General features: G+C 40.2%; 1 protein-coding gene across 1 annotated transcript in view; it reads right to left on the reverse strand.

Moving 5' to 3' along the window:
* The window catches only part of ARFGAP3 (ARF GTPase activating protein 3), a 60,735-nt gene that overhangs the window by 17,116 nt on the left and 28,673 nt on the right, over nucleotides 1-14,946 (reverse strand). The window contains exons 7-11 of the mRNA XM_004063591.5: nucleotides 13,364-13,423; nucleotides 10,074-10,120; nucleotides 8,713-8,852; nucleotides 4,161-4,289; nucleotides 3,579-3,701 (exon numbers count right to left, since the gene is read on the reverse strand). Coding sequence (XP_004063639.1) covers nucleotides 3,579-3,701; nucleotides 4,161-4,289; nucleotides 8,713-8,852; nucleotides 10,074-10,120; nucleotides 13,364-13,423 — 499 coding nt within the window. The remainder of the gene's footprint in view (nucleotides 1-3,578; nucleotides 3,702-4,160; nucleotides 4,290-8,712; nucleotides 8,853-10,073; nucleotides 10,121-13,363; nucleotides 13,424-14,946) is intronic.

A 14,946-nucleotide genomic window follows, 5' to 3' on the forward strand; every position in this document is an offset into this window, starting at 1 on the left:
TGACTGAACTATTCAGAAGTCAAAGAAGAGAGACAGCCATCGGCTTGGGTCCCCCTGACCAGCATGAGCCTGTGAGGCAGCAGTCCATGCGTGGGCTGGCTGGCGGCTTCTCTGTCTTCCAGTCATCCACGAGAGGCTCTCTGTGCTCATGCTAAGCAGGAGCAACTCAGTAGGAGGACCGGCAACTCACTAAGAGGACCGACAGACCACCAGCCAGGACTCCAGCTGACCTTTGGAAGGATGGGGTGAGTGGGACAACTAACGGCCACTAGTCCCTGCTCAGAAACACACAGACTTTCCTTCCTCATCTCCAAACCTTTATTGGCTTTCTAATGTTTTGATTGTATAGCTCTCAATGCTTTCTTACTTTTATTTTTACCCTCCCACTCTGTCTTTACCCAATCTTGAAAACATTCCTTAAAATCCCTTGTTAAGAGCACCCTAATATCACATTTGCTCTGATTTAGAGCTATAGACAGTTGTCTGTTCTAATTAAGGCCATGCTGGCTTTATAAGGCTGAGCAAATTGTTCTAGTTTCATTATCTTGTACTCAATATATAATTATACTGTTTATATCCTAGAAATAATGGAACTCAATAATAAAAAAAAAACCAAGGACAGGTTTTATCTTACTTTTAACAGAAACAGAACTCTTTCATAATTCATAATGTTCAAGTTCTAATGGGCTAATGAATAATTTGAAAGCAGTAAGAGCTCTTCATCGAACTAATATATTTGCTTTCAGAGTCCATGTTTATTTTACCTCAGTTGCCAAAGTACCTAATAGTATCCTCGTTCTACTAGTGGTGGTCACCATGCCAAGGAGGACTAGAGAAGGCATTTATGTTCCTATTAGACAATCTGCAGGTCGTGATAAACAATACACCAAGGTCTCTCTGGAAAGAGTCCAGGAGGCGTGGTCTATATAAATATGCCATCTGCTCCCAGGTTTCAAACCATAAGTAACAGTTTCATAGCAACAGTGGCTTCTGGGGCTAACTCTTTTGATTAAGCCTTTGAAGAAGGGGAAGTCTGAAAGATCCCTGAAGCCCTTACAAGGCAGAAAGGCCCCACAGGGGCCTGTCAGTGACCTGGAGCCAGTGAGGGTCTCTGAAGTTCCCATTTGGCAACCTCACTTAGAGCTCTCTTACCAACCCGGCTACCAAGCAACAGTACTGATTTAACTGAGACTTTCTCTTTTTTTTGAGAGAGGGTCTTGCTCTGTTGCCCAGGCTGGAGTGCAGTGGTGCAATCTAATCTCACTGTAACCTCTGCCTCCCAGGCTCAAGTGATCCTCCACCTCAGCCTCCCAAGCAGCTGGGACTACAGGCATGTCCACCATGCTAGGCTAATATTTTTGAAATTTTTTGTAAAGATGAGGTCTCACTATATTTCCCAGTCTGGTCCTGAATTCCTGGGCTCGAGTGATCCTCCTGCCTTGGCTTCCCAATGTGCTGGGATTATAGGTGTGAGCCACCGTGCCCAGCCTAAACTTTCTTTACCTTCCTACACTATCATCTGCAGAAGTTGCTAATAAGCAGTGAAATAATCAAAGATGTTGTGAGAAGCCACACAGGCAAATACAGACCCGTACTGCCAAGAGTTTCCTCTGACCCAGACTTAGTCCACCATTTAATATTCATATCTGAAATGATCTGACACGTATGCAGTTTCCAAATCAAATTACACATTTAATTTTATTCTGTGTAAAATCTACTTACATACCTTTAAAAGGCATGATTTTGGTATCACTTCTGAGTAAAGTCAAACTTGGTGCATTATAGAGGCTGCAAAGGATAGGCAAAAATATAAAACTACCCGTCTCTGAAAATACCACCATGGAACACCACTAAACTACTATTTTTTTTTTTTTGGTAAAATCCCTGGACTTGAAATAATTTAGAGCTATACTTAGAGACATTTTTAAGGATAGTATTCTTTATACAATTTCTTGTCTATAAACATTGATAGGAAAATATACAATTTCACAATTAGATCCTAGGTAATATATTTATATCTGTTCTATATATGAAGTGCATGTGTGTGGGTGTGTATATATACACACACACATATATATCTTTTATACATATGAAAATGCTTCAAACCTATAAATTGCCAGACAACTCTAATGCCCTCAGAGACATAAGTGATGGAGCCTTCCAGTAAGCACCGCCCATTTCTGACAGGAACACCTTCAGTTTTCATGAACTGCTAACCCAAAGGTGGTCCTCAATGTGGTTAGTTTAACTACCTAACAATAGTAATCAAACATTTAGGCTGGGCGTGGAGGCTCATGCCTGTAATCTCAGCACTTTGGGAGGCTGAGGCCAGCAGATCACTTGAGGGGTTTGAGACCAGCCTGGCCAACATGGCGAAACTCCATCTCTACTAAAAATACAAAAAATTAGCCGGGTATGGTGGCACACGCCTGTAGTCCCAGCTACTCAGGAGGCTGAGGCACAAGAATTGCTTGAACCTGGGAGGTGGAGGTTGCAGTGAGCCGAGATCATGCTACTGTACTCCAGCCTGGGTGACAGAGTGAGACTCTATCTCATAAACAAACAAACAAAAAACATTTAGACTGAATCACATCTCTTAAACTGAGTTTCTATATTATCATATAGCAGCTAAACATAGTAAGAGCCAAGCACCATTCTAAACGTGCTATAGCATTCGCAGTATCTCATTTGATCCTCACACAACCCTATCGGGTAGGTACTACTAGGGTCCCTAATTTACAGATGAGGAAGCTATAGCACAAAGAAGTTAAATAACTTGGCCTAGGTGACAAGTAAGTGAAAGCCAGGATTCAAATCCATGCCATCTGGCCCCTGGGCCCATATTCTTACCCCTCTGTTCCTGAGCTGTGCCCTCTCCAGTGAAATCACAGGTTCATTTTGTGCCTTTTTAGCAGACCTCTCCCTGGGCCGAGCAGGTCCTTACAAAGTGAACTGACTCAAGTTTAAACTTGTTCTCTTTGCTCTGGCAGGCCACTTGACCGTGCACTGCTCTCCACAGTCAGCTTCACACTAGAGTTATGCATTTTGTCTCAATCAGATAGTGAGTGCCGAAGGAGAGAAACCTAGGCTTTACTCTGGGATCCCCTCAAAGTGCAATCATCTTCCTCATTAATAAATACACATACCCATATAGTTTATTTAATGCACTATTGTACCAACTGGAGTTTTCTGAAGCTGGCATTCTGAAGCACAGAAACCTGCTGAAGCCCTGAGAAAGAGCTGTGAAATATTCCCACTGCTGGATTAAACAACACATACCTTCAGGATTTTGCAGTTTTCTCCAATTTCATAATTTAAATAAGCACATCTCTCCTACCTCTAATTTTAACTCACAGTTGCTGATTTTATTGCCAAACATTTTAATATTAGCCAACGTTGTTCCTTTACAAACGTTTCTCTAATTTTTACTCCAAAGAACAGCTCTGGCTCCAGCCAAAGCTTTTAAAAACAGTGAAGTAAATTGATTTGTAATTTCTCCTAATGCAAATAAACTAATAAATCCATACTAGTCACTGCTTTTCAAAATGACACTTCAACGATGATTTGTAATACAGTACCTTGAGCTCGAAGTAAAATATGAATCGTCACTGTCATCATTATACTTTTTTCTTGGTTTTGCCATGATGGGTGATTCCTGCTCTATGGTCTGCATATCTGAAGTCACTGAATGTGAAATACCACTTGAGAAAACAGAAAAATATATATATCAGTAAGTTCACAAACTTTTGTTTCACCAAAATAAAGCTTTAATTTATATTTTGAACAAAGACAAATGTATTCGAGGGGTTAAAAACATAAGCAATAAAACAATTTTTTTTTCTGGTGCAAGCTTTCAAAAATGTTAAAATTTTGTGAGGACTGTGTCTACACCAAATGCAGTCACAAATATTGGTTATGTCCATGGTTTCCTCTCTGGTAGGTGCTTCATGTAAAGAGCCAGACCTTTTTCCTTCTTTTAAAGAGCCAAATTTGAAATTTTTCATGTTATACTGAATACCAGAGCAAAGCAAAAATAATTAGAGAAGTTAATGAATAACAAAAAAAATCTCTAAAGTTGAAACTAACACAGTCCAAGAAAAATCCACTGATGATTGGCACACTGTTTTAAATTCTAACTCCAAGAAAGCAGTCTCACATACCTTCTGCAATTTCCAAATCCCATGCCAAGTCTGTCTGAGTCAACATTTTTTTTGCCACTAATGTTCATCTTTTCGTCTTTCTTCATTTGAATTTCAAGATCCTTATAGGCTAATCGTAATGATGAAACACTGCCAGAAAAACCAAATACTCCTTAATTTAGCTTTAATCCTTTGTTCTTATATTAAAATAGCAAGCAAAATTAAACATGTAATTTATACTTTTAGCTTCATGATTCTTTCCATAATTAACAATTATGAAGGCAAGTTGGTGTTTTTTCTACGTGCCTTTTTTGAACAGACGTTTAAGAAAATTTGAATGAGCTTACAGCCACTTTCTCATTGCTGCTCAACCTATACCACTGTTCAAGTTTAGTTCACGTTACCTATTATTGTATAATAACATAATGTATACCCAAATCACTTCCATATGGGACAGTGAAAAGCAAGATTTCTTACTTGGATTAATTTTTTATTACACTTCCACATTACATAACAAAGCATGAGGTTAGTCTCACTAGTCTATCTTGATTTAAGATAAATAAATAAATATATAAATTTGACTTTATAAATAGATCAACTAAGGGGCTTTATTTACTTAATTGTAAAAGGATCCTTCCATTTACAAAATAATTTCTTGTAGATACATCTCTATGCAATCAGGCTTCTGAGAGCATTTAAAATGGGATAGTCACTCATCAGCTAATAAGACTCTTTAGCACTACTAGTCAGTCAAATACCACTCTTCTATTTAAAATCAAATATCTGTTACAAGCAGGACACCAAAGGGGTAAAAAGGTGTACAAAACATTGTCCTTGCTCTCAGATTTCTAAAAATGCAATAATGACTTAATTTTTCATAAAGAAAACTATGCCTATATAGCAAGAATAGCAGTTTGCATCATATTTTAGTGGGACAGCACAACATTTCAGGGCCCTGAAAAATGATCTATCTAACTTACAAGGATTTCTAAGTTATCATCCACTTTATAAAAACATGTAAAATACCATGAATTCCTGGCAAAAGAGGCATTGTATAAATTCCTAGTAATATAAATAAATTTCTGCATAGTAATAGGGAAAGACAACAGAATTTCTTTGTTTTTTGAAATGGAGTCTTGCTCTGTCGCCCAGGCTGGAGTGCAGTGGTGCAATCTTGGCTCACTGCAACCTCCACCCATCAGGTTCAAGCAATTCTCCTGCCTCAGCCTCCCAAGTAGCTGGGATTACAGGCACCTGCCACCATATCCAGCTAATTTTTCTATTTTTAGTAGAGACGAGGTTTCACCATGTTGGCCAGGCTGGTCTCGAACTCCTGACCTCAGGCGATCTGCCTGCCTCTGCCTCAAAGAGTCCTGGGATTACAAGCGTGAGCCACCGCGCCCGGCGCAGAATTTCTTATTAGGAAAAAGTAATCTTGCTTTTGCTGTTTCTTTTCTTTAATGAGTCGAGCAAGATTTCTTTGGTTTTCACATGGCAGTTTGTTTTCCTTACTCTTCCTACAGAACAGGTTATGGCTATTTTATTCCTTAACAAATAAATACTACTTTTTCTTTTGGAGGAAAACAATAGCTCTGTTTAAAATCATGAATACATATAATTACAGCAACAGATTCTTCTGGAGAAGATGCATGGGGATGAAAAGGTTCTACTAGAAAGATAAGAGATGGAAAAGTTTTCCTTCCTAGGTAATCTGACATGGACTGGGTCACTCACTAAAAGCGTGCACTTTGATGCTTACGAGAACATCTCTCTGGAAGCACCAACAGAGTTAAGAAGTCAGAACACCGCGTTTCTCAGAACTTCAGGAGCGCTTACGGGTACTGGCTCAAGGGAGGACTGCAGGACACAGATCAAACAAGCGGAGCAGCTCAAGGCAGCTCTGCCTCTTCCTTCCTTCCTACCAAGTGGGCACACAGAGAGCCTCTGAGGACGGGCCGGGAAACTGCTAGAAGGAGACCAGGATGCTGCATGGGCTGTTTAGTTTCACACTCTGACAGTACAAGAACAACACTGTTCTGACAGTTTACTGAGCTGAAATAACTTTATTTACAGCCATTAAACAAACTAACTTGCAACATAACACTCATGTATTAAGGATAAAACACCTGTACTTTCTACGAGTTTGAGTGGCAGTGGTGGTCATTAAGGCACAGTGGTGTGGTTGTTCTGAACAAGGCCATGAAAGTTGCCAAACTGGCTTCTCAAATCAAATTCACAAATCTTCCGATCTGCATCTTTGTTTTTGTGATGTATTAAACACTCCTAATGAAAGATACAAGTGAAGTCTGGTTGTTGCTTCCTGTTTTCAGGAAGATTAGCATGTTAATATTAGAAGTAACAACCAGACTTCACTCCATCCAGCTTACCTGCAGCTTCTCCATCCAGCTTACTTGCAGGAAGGAAGCTGATCAGGGCCCGATTTTACACACGCTCTGGGAAAACCTCAAGCATGAGTAATCTGGACAGAGCCTACTCCCAAATACCAAGAGAAGCCATCGAAACACTCAAATCTAACCTTTCCCTTTGCCAGGGACAAAAACTTAGCTTAGTAAGAGAAATTAAAGTCTGTGACAAGTCAACGTAAATTTTTGTACACAAAGCATTTCAAACCATATTCGACCTAAATACAGTTCAGTGCTGCCCCCTATGTACTGTGAATTAAATGACAAGGAGAAACAACTATCAACTTCAAATTATTTGGGTTTACCTTATAAACTCCATCTTAGCGAACCGTCAGTATGAACAGTAAGACAGTACGAAAAGTAGTTGCATTTACTGAGCACCTACTATGTGCCAGGTACTGTTTAATGCACTTCAATGAGCATTTAAGCTATTAAACTAATCCTTAAAACCACCTCATAAAATAGGTGTTATTTTCTTCATCATACAGTCTATAGTAACTCAAGCTAAAACAGATAAAATACGCATGAAAGTAAGAGAAAACACCATTAAAAAACATACACATAAAAAATAGGGATCCAGGTTACTTTTCCTTTCTGTGTGGCATGCACCCTCCGCCCTTCTTCTCTCCTGATCTTTGGTACAGTCACGGTTTCCAGAAGGCCATCTTTCTCTTCTGATTTCAACACAAATGAAAACCTCTCAAGAGCCTTACAAATGTCTATGGAAAACCGGTCTCTTCACTGGCCTCCTGGCTTCCAGTCTCCTCCCCTCTTCCTGGCCTGGGTATCACTACCGAACTCATTTTCCCGAGACGCCCCTTCATCACAGCACTGCTGAAGGAGCTGTTTCTCTCGGGTAAGTGGACAACCACAGCCTGACTTAAAGGTGCTCCACATTATTGTTCCAACTCCTCCACTTCAGGCAAGCCCCCGACACACACGATCATCCCACCTTCTTCATTCTCTGAAACTCTTCCTTCTCCCTCTCCAAGATCCAGGCTCAGAACCTCTGGAGACACCACCAGAGCCATAGTCTTCCATCATGTATTTAGAATTTAGTCACAGAGTCCAACAGGGCTTCAGATTATAAATACTTTTTTCATTATGGAGATATAATTCACATACCGTAAAACTCACCCTGTTAAAGTACACGATTCAGTGGTTTCAGCACATTCACAAAGCTGTACCGTCATCATCACTAACTCCAGAACACTTTCAGCAGTCCAAAAAGCAGGCCGGGACCATTAGCAGCCACTCTCCATTCTCTCCTCCCCCCAGGCCCTGGCAACCAGTAAGTTGCTTTATGTCTCTATGGATTTGCCTATTCTGGACATTGCATATAGACAGAATCATATCATGTGATCTTTTATGACTGGCTTCTTTCTTAGCATAAACTTTTCAAGGTTTATCCATGTTGTGGCACATATCAGGACTATATTCCTTTTTGTGGCTGAGTAATAGTCCATTGTATGGACATACCACATTTTCTTTCTCATTTATCAGTTGGTAGATATTTAGGTAATTTCTACTTTTTGGCTATTAGGATTAACGCCACTATGAACATTCATGCACGAGTTTGTGTGTGGTTGCACAGATGTAAGTTTTAATTTCTCTTGAGTATATACTTAGGAGTAGATTTGCTGGGTCACATGGAAACTTTACATTTAACTTTCTGAAGGACTGCCGAACTGTTTTTCACAATAGTGGCACCATTTCACATTGCCATCAGCAATGTACAAGGGTTCAAATTTCTCTACATCCTAGCCAACACCTGTTACTGATTTTTTTATTATAGCTTCCCTAGAGAGTACACAGTGGTATCTTATTGTGACTTTGATTTGCATTTCCCCAACTCTAATAATGTGAAGCATGTTTCATGTGTAAACACCTCCATCCATCTCTGTCTTTCCCTTCTCACTGACGTCACTCCAGTCTTGCCTTTACAGCCTCAGCAGAAAGTGTTGCTGCCCCCATCGTCTCTTTCCCTTCCAATCCACATGCCAATGCAATAGCAGTTTTCATAAAACTGAATTTTGCAGTACCCTCCCTTCCCCCCCACACACAAAAATACATGGCATTTGGAAAGCAAAATCTTGGAGTTAATAGTTTTATTTCCTGAAAATGTATTAATATAATGAAATTAAACTTACATTGATTCTTCTTTAGGTACCGCCTTGGCCAGGTCTTCCTGCTCCTTCATTTTATCCGCAGCTTGAGCTTGTTTTTCAATTTCATTAAAGCATGTGTTTGCCACTTTCTGAGCTCCCAAACTTCCTTTTTTGGCCCCAAGCTAGAACATATATAAGACTATAGTCTACACGAGCTGTTTGAAAGCTTTTGTGACTACAGCTAACATTTCCTAACTGTGACAAGGCACTGTGACAAGCACTCTACATTTGTTCTGTGGCTTAGTCCTCAGAACTCTGTGAAGTTAGTATTATTCCAGGAGTCCCTCAGCATGGGGGAATTGGTTTCATGACCCTGTGGATAACAAAATCTGCGATGATCAAGTCCCTTACGTAAAATGGCATAGTATCTGCATTTAACCCACGCGTAGCCTCCGGTATACTTTCAATCATCTCTAGATTACTTATTATGCCTAAATAATGTAAATGCTATGAAAATAGTTATTAATTCTGTGTTTTTATTTGTATTGTTTTTACTGTTGTATTCTACTTTTTATTTTTTTTTACTTTTTTTGAGACAGGCTCTCATGCTGTTGACCAGGCTGGAGTACAGTGGCACAATCTCAGCTCATTGCAACCTCTGCCTCCTGGGGTAAAGCGATCCTCCCACCTTAGTATCCCGAGTAGCTGGGACTACAGGCATGGGCCACCAAATCCAGCTACTTTTTGTATTTTTTGAAGAGACGGGATTTCACCATTTTGCCCAGGCTGGTCTTGAACTCCGGGGCTCAAGTGATCCACCTGCCTCGGCCTCCCAAAGTGCTGGGATTACAGGCGTGAGTCACTACGCCTGGCCTATTGTTTTTTTTTCCCCACAAATATTTTTGATCTGCAATTGGTTGAATCCATGGATGCAGAACCCCTGGATACAGAGGGCTGAGGAAAGTAAAGCTCATACAAGTTAGGAATGTGGCCAAGATCACACAGCCAATACATGGCAAGGCCAGGATTCAAACCCTGCACCTGCCTCCAGAGCTGGTGCTCCGCAATGCATCGCTGTATCTGAAAACTCACCAGACGACTACCCTCTAAGCCTCACAAGATGTCATTGCTTATTGATCTACACAAGCAGGAGACAAATTCCCAGGGAACCTTTGTTAATTTTTTTCAGAATTTTGTCATAGACAGAAAAAATGTTAAATAATCATTCTAGAAAAAATTCAATAAGTATAACATTAATCTCTTTGAACAAAACATAGACTCCTTATATCAAAGCTACATTTATTACAAGATGGTTCAAAAGAATAAAACTAAAATGACGAAGCGGCTTTTTAGTTTTAAAGCTTAACTACCAGATTTTTATATATAAAGTACATAATACTCACGCCTTTTTTAGCTTGATTTGGTTTCTTTTTTATGATAGAGGATACCTCTGCCAAAAAATAAAAATTAAAAAGTAAGACCAATAGAAATAATTTTTCTTTTTTAGTGTGTCTTTTAAAATTCTAAGATACTGCACTTTATTATTTAAGAGATGATAACATTTTCCACATTAGTTTGTCATCCAGAAGACTCAAGTTGATAAGCATATTTTGGATTAACAGAACTTTGTCAAAATGGTGTCCTCAGTATTTCCATGCAGTCTCCAAACTCAGAGAAAATGCATTTTTTTTTTTTTAACAGCACACTGAAGAGAAATAGAGCCTGAGCTTGCCCCTCTCAGTACTTTCTTCAGGAGCATTTAAAAAAATATATTACAACAACTTCTTTTTTTTTTTTTTTTGAGACAGGGTCTCGCTCTGTCACCTTAGCTGAGTGCAGTGGCATTACCTCCCAGATCAAGGGAGCCTTCCACTTCAGCCTTCTGAGTAGTTGGGATCACAGGTGTGCACCACCACATCTGGCTATTTTTTTTTTTTTTTTTTTTTTAAGAGATGGGTGTCTCGCTATGTTGCCCAGACTGGTCTTGGACTCCTGGGCTCAAGTGATGCTCCTGCCTCAGCCTCTTAAAAGTGCTGAAATTATGAGTATGAGCCACCATGCCACAACTCTTTTATTAAGCGCCACTCTTCAAAAACTTTAAAACACTTTTAAAAATCTAACAATTTTTTAGAGATGGTCTCACTCCATTACCTAGGCTGGAGTGTAGTAGTGTGATCAGAGCTCACTGCAGCATTGAACTCCTGTACTCAAGTGATCCTCTCATCTCAGCCTCCCTAGTAGCTGGGACTACAGGCATATGCCACCATGCCTGGTTTTCTTTCTTTTTTTTTTTTTTGTAGAGATCAGGGGAGCTCACTATGTTGCCCAGTCTGGTCTCGAACTCCTGGCCTCAAGTGATCCTCCTGCCTTGGCTTTCTAAAGTGCTGGGATTACAGGTATGAACTATCATGCCCAGCCCAAAAACTTTAAAAATCATTATAATTTTCCATTTTTATTTTAGATTCAGGGAGTACATGTGCAGTTTTGTTACAAGGGTATATTGTGTGGTGCTGAGGTTTGGGCTTCTCTTGATCCCATCACCCAGACAGTGAGCACAGTATCCAACAGGAAGTGTTTCAGCTCTTGCTCCCCTCTCTCCCTCCCTCCTTTTGGAGTCCTCAGTGTCTACTCTTCCCATCTTTATGTTCGTATGAACCCAAGATTTAGCCCTCACTTATAAGTGAAAACATGTGATATTTGGTTTTGTTTCTGCATTAGTTTGTTTAGGATAATGGCCTCCAGCCATGTTGCTGCAAAGGACATGACTGTTCTTTTTTATGGCTGCATAAAACTTATTTGAAAATATAAAGTTCGCAGCCTGGACAACATAGGGAGACTCCATCTCCACAAACAAACAAACAAAAAACATTAGCCCAGTGTGATGGCGTGCGCCTGTGGTCCCAGCTACTTGGGAGGCTGAGGTGGGAGAATCCCTTGGGCCAGGCTGCAGTGAACTGTGATTGCACCCACTGCACTCCAGCATGGGCAATAAAGCGAGACTCTAGCTCAAAAAAGTAATAACAATAATAAAAATAAAGTTAGCTAGGCATTATGTATACAACTAAAGCAGCCAGTGACATGCTTTTTCACCTTGGCTTATATATAGATTTTATCATAGTAGCCAAAATAAATATAAAGCATCCTCGGCCAGGCATGGTGGCTCATGCCTGTAATCCCAGCACTTTGGGAAGCCAAGGCGGGCAGATCACCTGAGGTCAGGAGTTTGAGAACAGCCTGGACAATATGGTGAAACCCCGTCTCCACTAAAAATACAAAAAGTTTGCTGGGCATGGTGGCACACACCTGTAATCCCAGCTACTTGGGAGGCTGAGGCACGAGAATCGCTTGAACCCAGGAGGCACCGGGAGGCAGAGGTTGCAGTGAGCTGAGATCGTGCCAGTGTACTCCAGCCTGGGTGACAGAGTGAGACTCTGTCTCCAAAAAAAAAAAAAAGAAACATAAAGCATTCTCTTATTTTAATAACAGTACTTTCTAAATTGCACAAAAATACTTTTAGAGAAAGTTTCTTAAAAATCATTTTCTGAGTACATTTTACTTATAGGTTATATATTGTCTTTAGAATTACGTCTAAGAAACCCAGCAAAATTAAAGTCTTAATTTTTTCATATAAAGATAAGAATGTGCTTTGATAGGAAAAGATAGCATAAAGCCACAAACAGCAAAAGATTACAATCTTTAGCCGTGAGTAGAGAACAACGTCATTACATTTCAAGTGTGAAAAAGATGCTTGTGGGAGTTTTCCTTTTCATTACTTTCTTTCAGATTTGTATTGTAGTAGTCACATAACCTGCTCCCAAACTCTGACAAGTCTAATACATGATGAAAATGTCAGGAGCATTTCTAACAGTTTAGTTATTTTTCACCAAAGCAGCTGCTTTCCAACTAATGTAATGGAATATGTAACAATTACAAATTATAATTCCTTGATAATGAAAAATTTAAGATTAAGTTCACCTATAATAAAATTAGAAAGAGAAGAAAATGAGTTCTTGAGTAAAAAGGAATGGTGTAGATGTTCTGACCACTGCTTATTTCTGTAAGGTGAGCCAGCCCAACATAAACCCACGAATCAAAACCATCAGCAGCCATATTGGCTAAATGTGCACATTGCTGCTTTTTTTTTTTTTTTTTGAGACAAGGTATCACTCTGTCTACCCAGGGCAGAGTACAGTGGTGTGATCATGGCTCACTGCAGCCTCAACCTCCCAGGCTCAAGTGATCCTCCTGCCTCAGTCTCCCAAGTAGCTGGGACTACAGATGTGTGCCACCACACTCAGGTAATTTTTGTTGTTGTTGTTGTTGTTGTTTTGTAGAGCTAAGGTTTCGCTGTGTTGCCCAAGCTGGTCTCGAACTCCTGGGCTCAAGCGATCCGACCACCTCGGCTTCATAAAGCGTTAGGATTACAGGTGTGAGTCACTGGCCCCAGCCACAATGCTGCATTTTATATTATCAAGCTGGTTAAAATGTAGCATCTTTGTTGGAAGCTTGAGAGATGAATAAAAAACATATATATATATATAGCATCTTTTGTTTAATAAAATCTTATTAACAGATTCGGTCATGATTATATTACTCCATCAGGTGAGATGCCTAGGCCAAATGCAAGAGGATTTATTTTTTTCTTAATGAGTCATACACTTTAAATCAGAATGTAGGATTTTAAGCATATTACCTAAAGTAGCCTTTGTTGGTACATTAAGACCTTCCACACTTGGTCCTTGCTCTTGTCCACCTGAAAATTCAAAACATTGATATTAGTGCAGAAAATATACTCAGCTAACTTGCTTTTGAATGTATAATAATTCAACTTGCTCAGTGCTACATATCTTATCCAATTTTGTCAATGATCACCTACCTTTTTAGCTGTATATTCTATTTTAACGTTATAAGAATTTTGACTTAAAAGTCCATTAAAGTAGAAGTTTATTTTTAATCCAATGGCTTTATCAAATAAAAATGTTAGTGGTCTCTTCAACTAATACGATTCAAAATTCTACCTTATGATCTGGTGATTTAATGTGACCTGTCAAAAGATACTTAGTACCTCTGTGGACTATACACACCCAATGTATGTTAATATGTGGAAATCCTTGTTTTGTTTTGTTTTTTTTTCTTTTGGAGACAGAATTTCACTCTTCTTACCCAAGCTGGAGTGCAATGGCACGATCTCGGCTCACTGCAACCTTCGCCTCCCGGGTTCAAGCCGTTATCCTGCCTCAGCCACCCAAGTAGCTGGGATTACAGGCATGCGCCACCATGCCCGGCTAATTTTGTATTTTTAGTAGAGATGGGGTTTCTCCATGTGGGTCAGGCTGTTCTCAAACTCCTGACCTCAGGTGATCCACCCGCCTTGGCCTCCTGAAGTGCTGGGATTACAGGCGTGAGCCCCTGCACCCGGCCTAATACATGGAAATTCTAATACCAATTACATCAGTGATAGAAATCTAAATTTTCAGTTGCCAAGAAATCTGCCTTGTTTATTCTATTTTACCTAAAAAGTGATCCTGGTTAGCAACTCTACGAAGCCTTCATTAAAAGCCAGGCACAGTGGCTCACACCTGTAATCCCAGAACTTTCAGAGGTCAAGTTGGGCGGACTGCGTGAGCTCAGGAGTTCGAGACCTCCCACCTTGGCCTCCCAAAGTGTTGGTATTACAGGCGTGAGCTACCGCGCCCAACCATACTTTGTTATTTTAATTTTATTTTATTTATTACTTTAAAAATAGATAAAGTGTAGGCTGGGCTTGTGGTGGCTTATGCCTGTAATCCCAGCACTTTGGGAGGTCGAGGCGGGCAGATCACTTGAGGTCAGGAGTTTGAGACCAGCCTGACCAACATGGCGAAACCCCATATCTACTAAAAAATACAAAGATGAGGGCCAGGCGTGGTGGCTCGCACCTGTAATCCCAGCACTTCGGGAGGCCAAGGGGGACGCATCATAAGGTCAAGAGTTCAAGACCAGCCTGGCCAACATGGTGAAACCCGTCTCTACTAAAAATACAAAAATTAGCCAGGCGTGGTGGCACATGCCTGTAATCCCAGCTACTTGGGAGGCTGAGACAGGAGAATCGCTTGAACCCGGGATGCAGAGGTTGTGGTGACCTGAGATCACACCATTGCACTCCAGCCTGGGCAACAAGAGTGAAACTCTGTCTCAAAAAAAAAAAAAATTCTTGTGCTGTGTTAGTTACTGGGGTTTCTGTTAAAACAAACTGTGACATCTGGACTTCAGAGGTTACACATATCTCCATGGCTA

Source organism: Gorilla gorilla, chromosome 23 (genome assembly GCF_029281585.2).
Source record: "Gorilla gorilla gorilla isolate KB3781 chromosome 23, NHGRI_mGorGor1-v2.1_pri, whole genome shotgun sequence".
Taxonomy (NCBI): Eukaryota; Metazoa; Chordata; class Mammalia; order Primates; family Hominidae; genus Gorilla; species Gorilla gorilla.